This window comes from Caenorhabditis remanei, chromosome IV (genome assembly GCF_010183535.1).
Source record: "Caenorhabditis remanei strain PX506 chromosome IV, whole genome shotgun sequence".
In the NCBI taxonomy this organism is placed as follows: Eukaryota; Metazoa; Nematoda; class Chromadorea; order Rhabditida; family Rhabditidae; genus Caenorhabditis; species Caenorhabditis remanei.
The window spans coordinates 25,062,512-25,082,457 of NC_071331.1; the positions used below are offsets into that span (position 1 = coordinate 25,062,512).

Genomic DNA, 19,946 nt, shown 5'->3' on the forward strand with positions numbered 1-19,946 from the left:
TTTCTCGTTTTTATTTGCGTTTTCCTTTGTTTTTCTTTCTGATCTTTTGATAAAAATAAATATAATTAACAGTAACCTATTTTTCCCGTTTTCATCGAACAAAGCAGGGAGCGCGGTATGGGGAAAGAGGAGGGGGATGGCGGTAGGAAGAGAAGCAACTTTTTCGGCGCGCGGACTCCAAACGGACCGTATATGACGCACACATATCGTCCTTAGCTACTTCTTTTTGAGTCCGTCGCGGACGCGTATATGGTCCGTATTTCGTCGCTGGCCAACTACCTGTGAACGTTTTTGGCCAACTAGCGAAACTACCGGGGTTCGACCCCTCCTCCCTCTAAATCTGTTTTTGCATTTTTTGCAAATGCGATAGCAACCATCACACTTCTGTTTGTCCACCCGTTTGTCCGGATATCCACCTGTCTCATGTCTGGGTGGTAGTGTACAGACTTAATTTTGACCTCGTTTTTCTCGAATACTAGGACTCGAGGGTAAAAACTAAATATATATTCGGAATCAACGTTTCCTCAGCTTTCCAATGATCTAGGTCACTCCGATTCAAAAAAAAAAGCTACCTGAAGCGACGACAGTCTCCAACGTAGGAAATCTCTTGCGTACTCTCATGCTAATATCTCGAAAAATGATCACTTGAGTGAGTACCATGTACCGAAGAGTCGTCCGTCTCAAAATACGACTCTTCTCGTCGCTTCCGCGAATGTACGTGGCAATTAGAAGGGCGGTGCTGAAAATTTTTGACAAAATTATATATAATAGAAAATTAGGAGACTCACTTATCAACCCATCCAATATTCAAAAAGATATCATTCCATCGTCCAACAATAATAGTGACGAAGAATCCGAGCATGAAGGTTAACGGGATGTAGTCTAGCTTTTGGTCGAATAACGCGGAGAAGTTGTCCCAGAATCTGAAAATTTTTAAAAAGTTTTAATTAGCCCACCCAATTAATTAATTAACTAATCAAAACTCACACTCTCTGCTCCTCCGACAAGAAATAATTGGTCCTATAGATGCTTGTGACAGTTGCGAATAGAATCGAGAAGATGAATAGCTCTCGCATCACGGATTTCCACACGGAGCCACGCCATCGTAGTTGCAGTTTTAGAAAGGCGACGAGGGAGGTGGATGAGACGTCCAAATTGTAGGATACTGTCATCTGAAAAGGAAATTGGGATAGTTGAGTGTTGTGGGAAAGGACGAGAAAATAAATACAGTTATAGAAATAAAGATTGAGGCAAAAAGACAACTTTTTGAGAATTCGGAATTTTGGTCATTGTAGTACATAATTTGGTCAGTGTAGTTTTTCACTGTAAAGATCATCACAATGACCAAAAAGGTTGGTCATTGTGATGACCGAGTTGTCGGATCCTAGGCCACCACTTATTATGAGTACTGTAATCTTTAGAACCGTAAAGAAATGAGAACCTAGAAACAATGACTCTCAGCGCTCCTGAACCATTCCCTATGTCAGGATATTAAAAATAGCTTGCATTTTATTTTTCTAACTTTGAAATAAATCTCATTTAAAAAAAAATTTGATTAAAAATTCCAGACATTTTTCTCCACCCTTGAAGAAAAATAAAGTTTGAAGCAATCTCAACGAAATTGAATTCTTGAAAACAGACGGAAACAGCGATAAAGAGCCCGGATTCAAAATGGGATACTCTTTTTTTTTGCAAAATTCTAGCTTAAAGTGCAAAAAAAAGAGAAATTTCCTCAGGAATTTGACCCCTGCTAGTTTTGAGTCCGTAAATTCCGAATCTGAAATAAAATTCTGCAAAATCCTTTTGTGAGCCGAGTAACGACTCGTCAAACCTTTCCTACGGGTCTGCCGCAAGGAAAAGTTTAACGGCTCATAACTCGTCTCCCAGATGGATTCTGCAGAATTTTATTTCAGATTCGGAATCTACGGACTCGAAAGTTTTGGGGGCCAAGTTCTCGAGCACTCCGAGGACTTCCCTCGTGAGGCAGAGGCATCTCAACGAAATTGAATTTTCGAAAACAGACGGAAACAGCGATAAAAAGTAGATGACAAGAGGAAATTGAGAGATTTTCCAACCCGGATTCAAAAATGGGTACTCAGGCAAAATTCTTGCTCAAAGTGCTTAGAGTCTTTAGAAAAAGGAAAATTTTTTCAAAAAGTTCAAATTTTGGGTCAAAACGGAAAGGGATACGGGCTGCGGAGAAGACTGAAATTTTCACTTTTTCAGAGATCACTTTTATGATCAACTTATAGAGAATCAGAATCGGAAACGCGTTACTCAAAAAACTCGGAAGAAAGAAAAACGAAGAAAGAAAAAAACGTTTAAATCCCAGCAGAAAAAACGAAAAAGAAAAAAGCTTAGCGGTGTGGTGCAATTTGAGAAGGAGATGATGGGGTGGGGGAAAGATAAACGGATAGAAATAAAAAGTTTTGCTTCACAAGATTTTCGAAAAGTATAAATTGTCTAGTAGAACCTTCTAGAATCCCAAAAATACTACACTCAACCCATAATTTAGTACCTGAAGCTATACAAGTCTCTGCTCTCCGTAAAATTTTCAAAATCCAAAGATCTAGGGGAAAAGCATTGTGTGTGTATGAAGGCCGCACACGAACATAGCGGAATAGAAAGAGAAAGAGAGAAGAGGAGAGAAATAGAGAGTGGAGAGAGGAGAGAGACGCAGAGAACGAGAGAGAATGAATACAGATGGGAATAGACGGAGTTGACTCGTTAGGAAACGAAAATTTATTTATATAAAGGAAGAGGAGTGCTCACTCGGAATAAACAATTCTCACAACCGCGCTCTACCGAAAACGAAGAAAATTGTATCAAGGGCATTTCAGTGGAGCGCTGTTGTAAGACATGTGCTCTACTGTAACATAACTAAAGTTCGATAGAGCTTAGTTAGGGAAAAACTAGAAAAAATAGAGGAAGACATGTCTTACTTTTTGAGCGCCAAACACAAACAATAAAAAATATCAAATTTGAGAATTCCCATAATTGATCTACCCAGTGAGAAAGTGGGCCTAAAGACATTTTTTTTGTTTTTTTAAAACAAATATCTTTAAAAAGATCTAGAATTGGTACAGCATTGAACATTTTCGTAACATTTCGAAATAGCCCTACCAGATGGCCCTATGGAGGGCAGAACCCTTAGTTGGGGTTAGTACAAGGTCGTAAACGAATGAGTGTGTGTGTATTTAACAAGCTGTTGGAGAAATCTGTTGGAGACATGGCGTCATGTGGTTATTGTACATAATATGATTATTTGATTAGTAATGTTCAAATTTTTGTGGGAACAAGGTTGTGGTTGAGATTAAGGCAGATTTAAAAAAAAACCACAATTTTAAATTACATATCTTATTAGTATTATTAGAAAGCCCGTGTTTTTCTCTATCGATATGTGTTGATTTCAAAAAATTGTCTTGAAAAATAACGTTTTTATGACCGTTCTAACATTTTTGAGAATTGGTCCAAAGGGAATTTCCTTTTAAAATGGTTTTTATCATAACTTTATCAGTTTTGATCGAGTCGATGAGATTTTTATACCATTAGAAAGCCCGCATTTCTATCGAAATGATTTAGTTTGAAAAAATTCAGGCTAAAAATAATATTTTTCGTCATTTTTGAAAATTGGTCCAATGGGAGTTTTCTGTCAGAACTGTTCTCCTCATAACTTTATCAGTTTTGGTTGGATCAGTGAGATTTTTATACCGTTAAAACGTCCGCATTTTTTTCTATCAAAATAACCTAATTTGAAAAAATTTCGTCATTTTTGAAAATTGGTCCAAAGGGAATTTCCTTTCAAAATGGTTTTTATCATAACTTTATCAGTTTTGATCAAATCGATGAGATTTTTATACCATTAGAAAGCCCGCATTTTTCTCTATCGAAATGATTTAGTTTGAAAAAATTCTGTCTAGAAATAATATTTTTCGTCATTTTTGAGATTTGGTCCAATGGGAGTTTTCTGTCAGAACGGTTCTGCTCATAACTTTATCAGTTTTGGTCGAATCAGCGAGATTTTGATATTATTAGAAAGCCCGTGTTTTTCTCTGTCGATATAGTCTAATTTCAAAAAATTCACTACAAAATTTTAACTGGTATGACCAATTTTGACATTTCCATTATTTCCAACGAAAGGTTCTCTCAAAATGGCCGATATTTTGCAGGTTTGATTTTTTGAAAACTAATTTTCCTTTTTCTCTCAAAAACCTTTAAAACCTACAAGAAATCAGTTTCACCTATTTTTTACCAAAAAACCAAAACATTTTCGAAAAAATATTTGAATTATTTAGGCCGGGCCTACAAAACTGATCAATTTTTGCGGTTCTGAATAAAAAAAAGACATTTACCTTTCATTTCTCACTAGCGTTTTTTATGACCCTTATAAATCTTATGTCCTTCAACACTTTTTTCTTTCTCAACAAATCAAAAAACAGTTGCATCATCAGAACACAAGAAAAAGAATTAACCAGAGAGCTTCTTCTTTTCTCTCTAAAGGTGACAACAAGAGGGGGTTGAAAAGTAAATATTGAGAAGGCGGAAGGGTATAAATGAATAGAAAAATCAAAGAGGCAAAGCAAACATCTTTTTCGTTTTTTGATTCCGAACAAAGGACAACAACACGATGGCTGCATTTTCGCTCCATTGAGAAAAAGATGACGTGGCAATCTGCTGGATGAAATGAATGAAACAATGTATGTCTCTGTTATCTTATCAGTGATAGACGAAAATAGATATTTAATTATGGGAAAGTGTGTATTAAAGTCGCTTGAGTATGAGTCGAATGGTTTGGAAATTTGATTTTCAGCCTAAGAATCTGAAACAGTACGAACTGAAAACAGTAGAAATTTTTCACTGATTTCAAATCTGTAAAAATTTATTGTGAGATCTCACTAGGGAACGCCTCCGTGCAGTTATGGTATGTGACTTATACCATTAGAAAGCTGAGAAAACTCTGATTCCAAATATATATTCAGTTTGTGTCCTCGAGTTCTGGTATTCGAGAAAAAACGAGGTCAAAATTTGGACCATAACTCCACGGTCAGCTGGAGGCCTTCCTTCCCTAGTCAGTACTAAAAATTGAAACTGTGAAGTCACGTAAATCATCCAAAAAATGGATTCAGCGGGATTGCGATTTTTGAAGTTTTCCGGTATTATAAATTGACTTATAATATTATAAATTGACGGTCTGCTACCGGAGGGTTAAAATGGTCTCGAAGCGGAAAACAGCTCTTTTAAGACCTGCAAATACGGCAACTACGAGACCATAAAAATTTGATGCGCCTGTAACACCTTTTGGCAGCAGACCGTGAATTTATAATAGTAAGTGCAGTTTTCAGTGGAAAATGACCAAGTGTATTTCGGTGTCACCTGAATGTCGGACAAATTTTATTTTGTATAGGTTGGAGAGAGCAAAAATAGCACATTATTTTTGTGGTTGACTATTTTTTTTTGTAGGGACACTACCTGGAAAGTTACAGGTCGTCAAAGTGAAAAGCACTGAAATCAACTATTTTCACTTTGACAACCTGTAACTTTCCAGGTAGTGTCCCTACAAAAAAATAGTCAACTACAAAAATGATGCGCTATTTTTGCTCTGTTTAACCCATGCAAATTAAAATTTGTCGGACGACTAGGTGACACCGAAATACACTTGGTCATTTCCTCCTGAAAACAGCAGCATTTTAAGAAATGTAATTTTGGAATTTTCGGGTCTTACCACGAAACTCTGTCAGATTTGGTTCAAATTCACAAATTTTTATCTTTTTATAACCAGCGATGTTTGGCGGTTTAGAGAAGTATAATCATGTGGAAATTCGAAAAATCGCATAACATTTTTTCAGAATTTTTTTTCCAAAATTTCAGATCCCAATAACGTCTCGATTCAATTCAGGATCTACCCCCTCCCTCCCTCTAATTCCCATCCTTTCCGCCGTCCATTCGTTTTCCGTCTCCCATGGTTCCCATCAAAATTTATGGCGGTTTTCATCATAAGTCTGCAGAAAAAAAGTGTGTTCCGTTTGACCCGAGAGTGAAAGTTAATCCATTATAAGACGCAGCAGTAAATCTTTTTCACTTTTCAAAAAAATTCGCTTTATTCTTCTTTCATGTACATAACACAATAAAAGCAAATTTCAGACATTACCGTAAAACCTGTAAAATGTAGAGGCGTGTCACAGCGGTATATCTCGATTCCCAAAGGAAATATCAAAAAGTTGCTAACTGACAAAACATAGCTTAATACTCATAGAATATTTTTTTAGTTGAAACAATTTTTATATCTTTGAAGACAGCCGAGATAGAATGCACCAAACTCTTGATACAGCTTTTACGGTATATAACATTTCATTCATTTCTCTGTTCCCGCTATCAATCACAGATATCTTTTGATTTTTTGCAATCATATCATGTCATACTTGACCTAAATGATGCCCTTGATAGAAAAGATATCAGTCGTTTTCATGTGTTCCAAAAAAAGTTCTAAACCGCCCATCTATTTCCTGCGGGGTGTAATGGGATGTGAACTAGGCCACGCCTACTTATTAGCCGGAACTGACTAGTGAGATCTTCTTTTTCCTCTTCCGGATCATTTATTGAAAAAGAATGCGAGTAGATATTCAATGCCTACGTGGCTTGGCAATATTCTTCGTACTAATCTATCACCTATTTCCGTTAGTCTTTGTCAATGGATTCCTGGGAGTTGATATGTGAGTGGTAAATTTTTTTGTTAATTGTATAGAATAAGAAAAGGGGGGCTTCATTTTTGTAGTTGACAACTTTTCTATAGCTCTTTACGCTATTGAGATATGCGCTTTTAAAGTTATGCATCTAAATATTGAAATGAAAAAAACACTCAACTTTGACATGTCCCCTTGGTGTCACACTTTGTCCCAACTGTCCCGAATTTTTATTTTTCTTGTAGATTAAATATAGGGCTTCATTTTTGTAGTTGACAACTGTTTTATAGCTCTTCACACTTTTGAGATATCCGCTTTCAAAGTTAGGCACCTGGGAGGAGAGACGCGGAGAAACGAGAGCGTCTCTCCCTCTCTCCGCTAATTTTTGAAAGCGTGTATCTCAAAAGTGTGAAGAGCTATGAAAAAGTTGTCAACTACAAAAATGTAGCCCCATTTTTGATCTACTAGAAAAATACAAATGTTGGGCACTTGGGACAAAATGTGACACCAAGGGGACATGTCAAAGTTGGGTGTTTTTTGACTTCAGACTTGGAAAATCAACACATTTTCAGCTTCTTCGTAATCTCCGGATACCTCATGGCTCGTAATCTAAACCATTTGAAAATCCATAAACTCGCCGATATATTCCAATTCTACTATCGTCGCTTCCGTCGAATCCTCCCACTCTACTATTTGTTCATCGCGATCTCTCTGATTTTCGTCCATTTATATCTCGGAGAGTTTTGGTGGAAAGCGAACAGAAGGTACTCACTGGGAGCATTGTTTCTGCTGCCAAATCAACTTTTCATCACGGACGCCGCAGATTATTTTCATCAGGTTTGAAGAATAACTAGGGAAGATCATGGAGTTATGAGATGTGTTATAAGTCATTGGAAAGCTGAGAAAACGCTGATTCCAAATATATATTTAGTTTTTGCTTTCGAGGTCTGGTATTCGAGAAAAACAGGGTTAAAGTTCAACAAAAATATTCTTTTCTTTTGCATCCTGATATCCTTTCTCTTTTGGAATTATCCGAAAAAACTTGGTGGTGGTTGCGACCAGGGCTGTGCCGAACTGTTAAAAAAATTTCGTCCGAAAATTTTCGAAAACATTTTCGAACGAAAATTTTTTGCGCACAGCCCTAATCCTGATCCAAGAATCCAGAATTCTCTTTTGGAATTTTGCGAAAAAACTTGGCGATTGTGCCTTGAACACCCCTGCTGCCGCAAAACTTCTTGCGTTTAACACGTTTTTCTCGAATACCATGCGTCGAGGGTAAAAACAGAATATATATTTGGAATCAGCGTTTTTTCAGCTTTCTAATGATATAGGTGACGACACATAACTCCATGACCTTCCCTTTGTAAGATTGGAATTCATCAAAAATAATTCATTTCCTTATTCCAGTACCTCGCCGACGGCACCTCCATAAACGCGTTCATCCACACCTGGTCATTAGGCGTCGAACTCCAATTCTATCTACTCGTCCCATTCATCTTCTTCGGTCTACAATTCCTCAAAACTACCGTACTCCGACTAACCGCCGTCATTTTGATCACGTTAATCGGAATGTCTCTGTTTTTGATGATCAATCCTCAATTCGCATTCAACTTTATGCTTTTGAGACTTTGGCAATTCGCTGCAGGCTTTACCGCCCTGTTTTGGAGGGAATTCAAATATTTGAAAAATTTGAAAAAAGCGGAGGATCGGAAGACGAAGACAAGAAATACAATCTTCGAAATCTCATCTGATGACGTGGCAACTTGCACTGTCACTATATTATTCCTCTGTCTGGTACCAGCGAAAATCGATGAAATGTGGCTCCGCCCATTGATTACTTTCGTGGCCGCCTTTATTATTTTTATGGAGTCCGAAAATTGTCAACTCTTGAAATCAGAATCTTTACGCTATCTGGGGGATATTTCGTATTCTGTCTACCTTGTACACTGGCCAATTATTGCATTTTTCATGAGCACTACAGTAACCAGTCATATTTATTGCGTTGGTAAGCTTAAACCAAGTGTAGTTTGTAGTTTACAATTTATAAAATTTCAGTTCTCACCTTTGTCATATCCATCATTCTCCACCACTTCTACGAGAAACAATATCTGAAACTCGACTTCAAATCCGTCTTCCTTTTAATATTCCTTCTCATCGTTTTCAATGTCTCCATCCAATACAGTACCCGAAACCATCAGTTCTGGAAGCCGAAATTTCTTCCGAAAGTTCAAAAAATTGTAGATGAAAATCAGGCACTTCTTCCGTTTATTACGTCGTATGAGAAGACGAATGAGAGTTGTGTGGAGACGGCGTTTCAGGAGTTGTATGACAATGATTATGAGTTCACTTATTGTCGATATCCGGTGAGTTTTAGTTTGGAGGTATAAGATGTGTTATATACCATTAGAAAGCTGAAAAAACGCTGATTCCAAATATATATTCAGTTTTCGTCCTGGTATACCTGGTATTCAAGAAAAATGAGGTCAAAGTTTAGAAAGTTAAAGAATCAAAAATTCCGCGTTTGAGATAGTGTAAGATCCCGTCTAGCTTTTTTTCAATTTTATACTTTACTTTCATTATATAGATCAAATTAAGACCTACATTTTTGAAGTTGACAACTTTTTGCTAGCTCCGCCAATTTTTGAGATACAACGCATCAAAGCGGAAAAGAGCTTCTCTTGCAATAGGTCGCCAATCTTTAGCAACGCGCTTTTTTAAAAAAAAAGGAGGAGCTATCAGAAAAGTGTCAACTGCAAAAATGTAGCAAATTTTATGTAGATTGTTTTTGTAGTTTGTAGTGTTTTGATTGCTAAAGTAGTCTTCAAGATATAACGTTTCACAGTTGGAAAAAAGTGAAATGTTTGCAGTTTTCAAATCTTTGTAACTTTCTGGAAACACCACCAAATTTTGGGAATTTCTGGACATACTTGACTTCATTTTTTATATAAACTACATTTTAAGGTACTTGGAGCCTTAAATCTCAAGTCTTAGGCCTCCAGCCTTCGGCCTAAAAAGGCAATAATTTTCTAACTCCCCACTTCGTTTTTCTCGAATACCAGGTTTCCAGGGCAAAAACTGAATATATATTTGAAATCCGCGTGACTTCAGCTTTCCAATGATATAAGTCACGTCCCATATATCGAATCTAGTATAAAATTTCCAGAAAGCCAAAGGACGCCTCTCCGTAATGATAATTGGCAACAGCTATACCATAAACTTGAACGAACATATCCGCACACAATTCCACCATAATTATTCCGAGTGGAGATATCTCTGTATTCGAGGTTCAGGTCTTCCAGAACTTTTAAAATAAATCAAAGATTTTTAGATTCCAACGGTTTCTTCTGGGAACCCAGCGCCTATCATTCGAAAGCGTCGTTGGTGACAATGAGGAAGCAAGTGGAGACTCATAAACCGGATGTTTTATTCATTGCCTCCAGATATTCACGGGGAATAAATCAACCAATTCTAGATGAAGAAAAGGATGAAATTGTGGAAAGAATGAACGATAACATTGCGCTCTATGAAAAGTGAGTAAAATATACACTGTAAACTTTTCCAGTTGAAATTGTCCAACTTTATCAGTGTATTTCGGTATCACTTGATTGTCCAGCAGACTCAATTTTGTATGGACTGTACAGATCAAAAGTAGAGCTTCATTTTTGTAGTTGACAACTTTTTTGTACGGAAACTCCCTAGAGAGTTATGACCCTTTTAACACGACAGCTCGCATTTTAAAGAAGAAATTGCTTTCACCATATGTATCTCTTTAGGAAGTGTCCGTAAAAAAAAGTTGTCAACTACAAAAATTGAGTTCTACTTTTGAACTGTGTAGTCCATACACTTTGTTGGACAATCACTAATACCGTAATGCATTCTCGGACATTTTCACGGTCAAATTGAATACATACAATTATATCTTGGCACTGTACATAATTAAAACTTTCAGATACGTTCAAAAAATCTATATCCTCGCACCTCATCCCTCTTATCCATTGAACTTCATGAATGTCTTTTTACAACATGTCACACGCAAGCCATCGGAGTTGGAGACCCTTCATTTGAATAAAATTGAAATTGACGACTTCATGACGAATGCAAGAGAGAGATTCAGCAAGATCAAGTGCAACAAGTGCAAGGTTAGTACCTCCAGTAGTGGTGATAGCTACAGTACCCCGTTTGCTTTCAGGTGTTCGACCTAGGCAAGGTGTTCGTCGAGAACGACAAGTACCTAAGCTTCGATCGGAAAACAATGCTGTCCTTCATGGATAATGGTGTCCATTTGACTGGTCCAGCTGTCTCAAAATGTGATCATATATTTGAAGAGATTGCTCGGGAGGCTATGGAGGAGACTATTATTAGATGATAACTTTGTTTGAATAGCCATTTTCAGTTGAAAATGTCCGAGAGGGTGGCACAGTATCACTGATTGTGCCCGTATAAAAAAAATAGTCAACTACGAACATGTAAACCTACCCTTGATTCATAAAACATTTACTTTGTGGGACAATCAGAATTGCCTTGAGTCAACTTTGAGAGTGTGTCATGGTCCATGGAGTTACGGTATCACTGATTGTCTCACAGCGTAGATTATGTATAAATCATACAGAACAAAGGTAGATCTTCATCTATGTTGTTGACAACTTCTCTGTACGGACACTCCTTAGAGAGTTACATATCGACAAAGTAATTTCTCTCTCTCAAATTTACCAATTTCAGTGCAAAACAGGGCGATTTTTGAGCTGTCGTCTTAAAATGACCATAACTCTCTAGGGAGTGTCCGTACAAAAAACTTGTCAACTACGAAAATGGAGTTCTTTTCCTGGTCTGTACGATCCATTAAAAATCTACCTGATGGTACAATCAGTATTACTAAGACACTCTCTCAAAGTTGGAAATTTTCAACTGAAAACGACCAATGTTGTTATTAGCTCGTCTCTCAATGTACTCGAAGTACTTTATCTCCCATTTTCTTTCCCTCGATTCTATGATTCATAGGCTGTCTTAAATCATTATTTCTATCTGTTCTAATTGAATTGTTTCACCCACACATTTCCTGTATGGCTCCGCCTTTGTTCAGTATGAAAGCAGAGACAAGAGCTTGGTAGAGCGCGGTTGTAAGAAGCATACCGTGCTAATATAATTATGACCATTACTGTATAGATATAAACGGGCTGTAATTTATTTGTACATAAAATATAGATTCTGATAAATAAACTACATTTATCTTAAGTAAAGTAAAAAGTGTTTACTCTGTTCCTCTTTCTTTGATTTTTTTTTGATTTACTGGAGTTTTGAGATTTATTTTTATTTTAATTCGATATGAAGGGCAAGGAGCCACTGATACAACCGAAGTGGATTCAAAAAGATAAATAAATATTTGATGGGCCGATTCTGGAGGACGCAAAATTAGGTGGTAAAAAACTATTTTTCCCTTTGGAAGTAGTAAAAAAGAGAAAAATAGTTTTGCCCTTTTTTGCTACCTCGTGAATAGGCCAAAAACGAGAGAGGGAGGGGGGAGACAAGTAGAAACATTAATAGTTGAGGGGAGAAAGAGTTAGATACTTAGACAAATCAACATGTTTCAAGTTAGTTTTAAACGAACGGGAGGAGGATTTAACCGGGAAAGAAGAAACGGGTAGAGAGTTCCAACAGTTTAAAGTACGGTTGGTCAAGAACTGGGAGCTGGATTTGTTACTATTTTTGATATTACAACGCAAATAAAATGGGTGTCTTCTTAGAGATTTAACAGATGGAATAAATGTAAATAAGGCATTTGCACAATAGATCTCTCTGCTGATAATTGATTTATGAGATGTTTCATTTTTCATTGTTCTAGAGCCGTTATTTATGCGATCTTCAGCCACGACCCCTCGATCTTCTTAGAGTAATGTATGTATGTCTGTGATTCCATTGTCATATGTATTGAAAGAGTTTTTTATTCGGTCTGAAACTCGCTGTGAGCGATCGCAGAAATTCGACTTCGGCCATGTGGTTTTTTTTAAATTTTGTCGTTTTCTTTCAATAAATTTTATAGAAAACAACAAAAATTGATAGGAATACAACAGAGATGGGTTTAAAAAAAACGACGAAAACTTGGAGACCACCAAATGTTCAAAGTGAAATTTCTAGAATGTTCCACGGCCTCAGAAATGTCCAGATTGTTTCGCCGTGTACTCAGACCTACAGTAGCGATCATAGGTGAGTACACCTGCATACTTTCATATGTATCTCAGCTGAAATAAGTCCGTTTTGCACAAACTTTTTTTTCAAACATAGCTGAAACATTCAGCAATACAAAAATGAGTTTTTTGAAATAGTTCCAATTCTGATTTTTTTTGATAATCGATTTTTCCTGATCGTGATTTGAAAATTCGAAAAAAAAACTTTTTATTTTTCTCTTGGAGTTATTGAGTTTTTGTTGTCAAAATGTTGCAAAACACTTAAATAAACAAAAAATTATGTTGAATCGGCATTCCACTTTCTGAGTATCGTGCCACAGCTCCAGAAGTCAAAAGTAGTGCTCTCGGGAAAATCACTATAACTCATCAAAAAATGCTCCAAATTTGCCGAAACATGTACCAAAAGATGTGTCTTGAGCTTTTCTACAAAAAAACATCAAAAAGATACATTTTTAGAAAAAATAATTTTTCTAATTTTTTTCACTCAAAAATTTTTTTGATTCCCATTTTTTTTCCTAATTTCCGATATTTTCTGGCTATAAAACGAACATAACTCTCACAAACTGGATACAAAGTGTTTTTCCACACATGATCAAACACATTTCTGCATTCTTTCTTTGTTTTACAGCCAGAAAATATCGGAAATTAGAAAAAAATGGGAATCAAAAAAATTTTTGAGTGAAAAAAATTAGAAAAATGATTTTTCTGAAAATTAAAACTTTTTAATGTTTGTTTGTAGAAAAAATCAAGACACATCTTTTGGTACATGTTTCGGCAAATTTGGAGCATTTTTTGATGAGTTATAGTGATTTTCCCGAGAGCACTACTTTTGACTTCTGGAGCTGTGGCACGATGCTCACAAAGTAGAATGCCGATTCAACATAATTTTTTGTTTATTTAAGTGTTTTGCAACATTTTGACAACAAAAACTCAATAACTCCAAGAGAAAAATAAAAAGTTTTTTTTTCGAATTTTCAAATCACGATCAGGAAAAATCGATTATCAAAAAAAATCAGAATTGGAACTATTTCAAAAAACTCATTTTTGTATTGCTGAATGTTTCAGCTATGTTTGAAAAAAAAGTTTGTGCAAAGCGGACTTATTTCAGCTGAGATACATATGAAAGTATGCAGGTGTACTCACCTATGATCGCTACTGTAGCACCCACTACCTTCTTACCACCCCCCCGGGGAATGTATTGTCGCAACAAAAAAATTGATAATTTTGGCTTGAGTCCGCAAACACCGACGAGGAAAAAATGTCGGAACTTTTTTATTTCGATAATACTCATAAGGGAACCTCAAGGGGTTGCAAGTTTGGAATCGTTCCGAATTGCTACCAGGTGTTAAGGACGGCGTGAATAGGTATATCCCAAATCCTTGCATTAAAACACAAAATTCATCGTTAAAACGACGAGAAAATTAAAAAAGAAAAAATCTGAGACCGCAAACGCGCTCCACTGACAAATGGCGTTTTCCCGCTTTTTTGTTTGAATCGAGAGTGCCTTCGCTGGAGGCCTCTCTCTCTCTCTCTCTCTGAATGACATTTGTCTCGCGACAACATGAAAGAGTCCAAAAAAAGAATTTTCAAAGAGAAAATATATTTTTTTTGAATTTTTGAAATTTTTTCCTGAATTGAATCATTCGAACTGAAATATTAAGGACATTATTATAAAATTAAGAGAATATGATTGGAAAATAAATAAAAAATCATGAGATCACTTCAAACAAGAAACTTATGCCCGATAATTCAAAGTGAACCTAGACAAACGCGTTCTTTTGAGAAAATAGCTTACCTAAATTTTTTTGTTCAAACTGAAGAACTTTGACAAGAAATAGTTTTAAGAAGAAATATAACCGAGAAAGGCCAATTTTTTGAAAGAACAATAAATACTTTTAAAAAGTGAAATTTAGGCGTCAAATAATATGACCAAACATATTGTCTCAACAAAGCGCGTTTGCATAGGTTGACTTTGAAATATCGTGCTTATGTCAGTTTTACTGAATAGTTCAGCTAGTTTAAAAAAAGGTTTATGCAAAACAGGCTTGTTTCAGCTGAGATACATATGAAAGTATGGCGGTATACTCACTTATGACCGCTACTGTGTCTAGTCTTGCGTTTTCTCAACTTGTGCCCACCTGGTTGGTGGCCAACGTCATCGTATCTAGTGTTTAACTTTCTGTGACCAAACCAGTGCCAAACCATTAGACCATGTGACCCTTTTTGTGAACCATGAACCCAATTAATCGTTGCCTCACTCCAAAAATAGTTAAGATGAGGCTTCCTTTTCTACTGCAGTTCGCGTTGATTTCGTGATAGCGTTATTTTTTTTTATTAATTCTTTGGTTTCAGATATGGTATGGATGCTAATTCGCTTGGTGGGAGATAACATCGCTCGGCCGGCCAGTAGGATCGAATTCGACAAACAGGTCTTGCTTTGATATTACATTCTTATCGACATATTTCATTTTTCTATTTTCCTATTTTCAGATTCTATACACAGATTTAAAAAAAGAAATTGAGTCTGTCACAGGTATTCCACCCAAGTTTCAACACTTGCAGTTCCGCAATGAAGACCTTCCCATTGTTAAAAATCCGTTGTCGAAATTCGAAGAAATCGAATTTGGCGAAGAGATTCATGTGGTAAGTTGAATTTTTGTTTTTCAGAATTTACTATCTATTGTTACGGTGTATAATTTCATTTGTGTGAAATATAAGGCTTTTTATTGGATATACAGTAAACAGATATCATACTTTCCTTTTTGAGGTAAAATGTCCAACTTTGAGAGTGTGTCTTAGTAATACTGATTGTCCCATCAAGTAGATTTTTAATGAATCGTACAGACCAGGAGAAGAACTCCATTTTTGTAGTTGACAACTTGTTTGTACGGACACTCCCTAGAGAGTTATGGTCGTTTTAAGGGGACAGTTCAAAAATCGCCCTGTTTTGCACTGAAATTGGCAGATTTGAGAGAGAAATTACTTTGTCGATATGTAACTCTCTAGGGAGTGTTCGTACAGAAAAGTTGTCAACTACTTAGATGAAGATCTACCTTTGTTCTGTATGATTTATATATAATCTACGCTGTGAGACAATCAGTGATACCGTAACTCCATTTCAAAATTGGTCCTTTTCAACTGAGGAAGACAAAATATGAAATCTTTTTGGCCAGTACTGTACCTAGATCATTTTATGGGTAAATTTAAACAAAAAAAATATTTTAGAAACACTCTTTTCTGGACCACTGGCAAACATACTTGGAGCATTTTGAAGAGACAAAAAACTACAAAAATAAGGAACGGACCACGCTTGCGCAAACAGCAATTGAAATTTCAAAACTACTCCATGAATCGAAATTTTTTGTAGCTTACACCTCTTTTACGACAACGTGGGCCGAGAGTATTGAACAAATGACCAGGTTTGTTGATTTGTTCAAATCCTTTTATAAATATAGACCAAAATAATAATATTCGTATTTCAGACTACTCGATCGGACTTCAGTCGCGTTTAAAGAAAGCGCTAAAAAGTTCTTCAACAAAAAGTTTCCGAATTCAACACTTAACTTCAAGGAAAAAACAGGAGGAACTCGATCAGGAATAGTGGTGACCGTCACTTGCGATGGAAAGGACACAACTTACTTTATGAAAACTTTTCACCAAGCCGGTACATCATGTTCCTACAGTTCAATGAAGCGACATCCACCCGATCTCCGAGAAATGTTCGCGTACCGACTCCTCCAAATCATCGGAGTTGGGCCTGTTGTATTTTTCCCGTATTACGAAGGATCAACGACTATTTTAACAGAGAAAGTGAAAGAATTCACAGAGGTAGACAAGATCGAGGATGTCGCGCTTCAAAAAAAAGTTGTAGTCGAGGTAAGACCATACTTGTCAACGGGCCGGCTCGTAACTCGCGTCAAAATGAACATTATGAGCTGAAAAATAGACCAAAATGTAGATCTCGGCAAGTTCTATTTCCGTGACCCACTACAGGCCGGATGGCTATTCGCTAATGTGCCGCGGGCCGGGCTAGAATGTCTTTTTTAGCCATTTTCGCGTCTTTTGGCACTTTTTCACGGCCCGCGGCACATTAACTAACAGCCATCCGGCCCGTAGTAGGTCAAGAACATAGAACTCGTCGAGATCTATATTTTGGTATATTTTTCAGCTCATAATATTGTGTTTGATGCGAGTTACGAGCCGGCCCGGGTCGGCCCGTTTCGGCCCGGTTTGCAAGTATGATTGATTTAAATAAAATTCATTTCAGAGTTATCTCCTCTCCCTCATCTTAGGCATCCGAGACTTGAACATTGGAAACATCGGCTCTAACCAGCAGAAAGACCTTGCCATCGTAGACTTCTGCGTAACAAATGGTGTAAATTTCGTAGAACGAAAAATTGTCAATAATTTCCTGAACAAAAACAATTTTGACGTGCCCGATATATCACACGAAACTCTGGCGAATATTGGACATGAAGAGAGAAGGAAAATTGCAAAGGATGCACTAGCGAAGTGGAGTCAAATTAGTACAATCACGAGCGATATTATTAGTGACGAGAAACGAGAATTACGAAAACATGGTATTGTGTTCGGAAACGCAACAGATGACGTCGAGAGTTACATCGAAGACATAAAATTAAATTATAATTCGATATTTCTTGCGTCTCGTTAATTGATCCCGTTGTCTTCATTGCAATTCTTTTTACTTTTTCCACGAGAAATTGAGCTCGACTTTTGATTTGTTTAGTTAGTGCAAACAAAATTTTCTTTGGGTTGGACCATACGTAAAAACCGGGCCGAATCGGGCCGACACGGGCCGGCTCATAACTCGTTTCAAACTCAATATTATGAGCTGAAAACTATACCAAAATGTAGATCTCGACGAGTTCTATGCCCGTGACCTACTACGGGCCGGATTCGTCAATATGTCGCGGGCCGGGAAAAAGTGCCAAAAAAGCTATTCTAGTCCGGTCCGCGGCACATTAAAGAATTGCCATCCGGTCCGTAGTAGGTCACGGATATAAAACTCGTCGTGATCTACATTTTGGTATATTTTTCAGCTCATAATATTGAGTTTGAAGCGAGTTACGAGCCGGCCCGGTTCGCAAGTTTGGTCATTACTGTATATAAACACGGGCCGTCTCTTTTTTTGTAAATACATAAAATATATCGATTCTAATAAATAAACTTCATTTTTCTTGTATTCAGTCTTTACTCTATTCCTCCTTCTCTGATTTTTTCGATTTACTTGAATTCCCAAGCAATGGCTCTTTTTCAGATTTTCCAGATTTCCCAGATATCGCCGTCTTTGTCGCTGCACTCTTTTCAGACCTTTCAGACTTTTCAGACTTTTCCGGATGTCTATCCGCAGCTGGTGCAATTGCCAACGGTGCTTGTTGCTCATGTTTCTTCTTTTTCTCCAGTTCTTGTTCCTTCAATTTCTTCGATTCATTGTATCTGAAACATGGTGTGTTCAGGTGTACAGTAGAGCGCACTTTCAAGCCGCTCACCTTGACAAACTTCCAAGGAACATTATAACGAGAAGTGAGCAGACGGTAAGACCCATCAGAGCAATGACTGCTTTCAACATTCGACGTTTTACGCGTTCTTCTCGTTCAGCTGGAAAATTTAGAGATGTGCCGTAGAGCGCATTTTCATATTATCACGAGACAAACGTCTTACAACCGCGCCCTACCGAAACCTTCGGGTCGGATGCGCAGAAAATGGGCGGAAAATCGGTATTTTGATTCAAAATTTGGGATTTTTACAGCAAAAACTTGATTTTGGAGCTGAAAATCGCATTTTAGAGTTTTTGAGCGAGCTGAAAACGAGTAGAGAATTGGGTTTTTTGGGAGAAATGACCTAAAAATCGATATAAAGGGCGGAATCACCCAAAAATGTCAAAATTGTGTTAATACTGGCTCGGCACAGTTCTTACAACTGCGCTCCACTGAAAAGCCTTTGAAAATGTCTCTTTTTCTTTGAATCTCTCAATTTCGCACACAATTTTCTTCGGTTTCGGTAGAGCGCGGTTGCGTGTCGAGGGTGTGCAGTAGAGCGCATTTTCCACTCTCATACCTTTAAAAGGATACTCATCCGGAATCCGACTTTGCGGAGACAAGAAATGTGGTTTCAACACTGACAGAAGTCTCTTCGCCGACATCACCTTCAGCCAATCCTTATCAGAATCCGCTTCAGATTCAGAAGACGTGAATGCCAAACGACCAGAGAACGGAATCTTATCCCCAAATTTAGAGGGTAGGAACTGAAATCACGATGTGTACTATTATCAATAGAGCGCGTTTCCTACATTCATAATCGCGAAACTTTGTCTGCCCCATTCCGGATCACAATCGAATTTTGTGGTGTTTTCACTGAAAAATTTGTTTTGAATAGAATTTTTTCCTAAAATCTCACATTTTCACGACTAAAATGAAGTCGGAGCGCATCTTCGCTCTATCGATACCTCCCACGTATTCACACATGTCACCCTCTTTATGAAAGTAGATTTGAGGAGCTTTTTGATGATTTTTAGCAATGAATAGGGCGATCTGGAAGGTGTTTAGGTAGGTTCAGCACTATTTCTGAGTAGAACTGATTAGGGAAAGTTCTGATTGGGGCGTGACGTATATCGTTGGAAAGCTGAGAAGAGGCTGATTCCAAATATATATTCAGTTTATTCCCCCGAGGTCTGGTATTCGAGAAAAATGGGGTCAAATTTTCAAAATGAAAAACTTTGGCCCAATTTTTCTCGAATACCAGACCTCGATGGTCAAACTGAATATATATTTGGAATCAGCGTTTTCCCAGCTTTCAAATGATATAGGTCACGCCCCCATAAGACTCCATGACCTTCCCTAGTCAGTACTACTTGCTCCCCGCCCGCCTACACTATCAATCGTCTCCTGAAACAATTCCGTCACATTTGCATCGTCCGTTTTTCCGACAACAACAATCTTAATCGATCCGGAATTACTCTGCGAATAACATGGGCTGAAATTAATGAGGTATTACGGGTAATCTGAAAAAAGGCGACGCCTAACCTTATTGCCAAGAACAGTAGGAATCCGAAGGCAATTATCAT

At 37.3% G+C, this 19,946-nt stretch overlaps 4 protein-coding genes across 4 annotated transcripts; 2 read left to right on the forward strand and 2 right to left on the reverse strand.

Annotated features, from left to right (window-relative positions):
- Nucleotides 1–555: 555 nt before the first annotated feature.
- GCK72_016201 (uncharacterized protein) lies at nt 556–1,172 on the reverse strand (the record flags this gene model as incomplete). Its single annotated transcript, XM_053731383.1, has 3 exons — nt 556–739; nt 789–923; nt 988–1,172. 3 exons carry the CDS (start codon nt 1,170–1,172, stop codon nt 556–558), a joined length of 504 nt encoding a protein of 167 aa, XP_053586155.1.
- A 5,434-nt stretch (nt 1,173–6,606) lies between these two features.
- On the forward strand, nt 6,607–11,046 carry GCK72_016202 (uncharacterized protein; the record flags this gene model as incomplete). Its single annotated transcript, XM_003091953.2, has 8 exons — nt 6,607–6,710; nt 7,253–7,517; nt 8,088–8,685; nt 8,736–9,043; nt 9,844–9,964; nt 10,009–10,210; nt 10,630–10,819; nt 10,870–11,046. The coding sequence occupies 8 exons, from the start codon at nt 6,607–6,609 to the stop codon at nt 11,044–11,046; spliced, it is 1,965 nt and encodes a 654-aa protein (XP_003092001.2).
- A 4,170-nt stretch (nt 11,047–15,216) lies between these two features.
- GCK72_016203 (uncharacterized protein) lies at nt 15,217–17,534 on the forward strand (the record flags this gene model as incomplete). Its single annotated transcript, XM_003091956.2, has 5 exons — nt 15,217–15,268; nt 15,396–15,505; nt 16,088–16,281; nt 16,345–16,738; nt 17,130–17,534. The coding sequence occupies 5 exons, from the start codon at nt 15,217–15,219 to the stop codon at nt 17,532–17,534; spliced, it is 1,155 nt and encodes a 384-aa protein (XP_003092004.2).
- Nucleotides 17,535–18,078: 544 nt separating this feature from the next.
- GCK72_016204 (uncharacterized protein) lies at nt 18,079–19,946 on the reverse strand (the record flags this gene model as incomplete). Its single annotated transcript, XM_003091944.2, has 7 exons — nt 18,079–18,319; nt 18,373–18,481; nt 18,941–19,127; nt 19,173–19,236; nt 19,280–19,413; nt 19,753–19,855; nt 19,906–19,946. 7 exons carry the CDS (start codon nt 19,944–19,946, stop codon nt 18,079–18,081), a joined length of 879 nt encoding a protein of 292 aa, XP_003091992.2.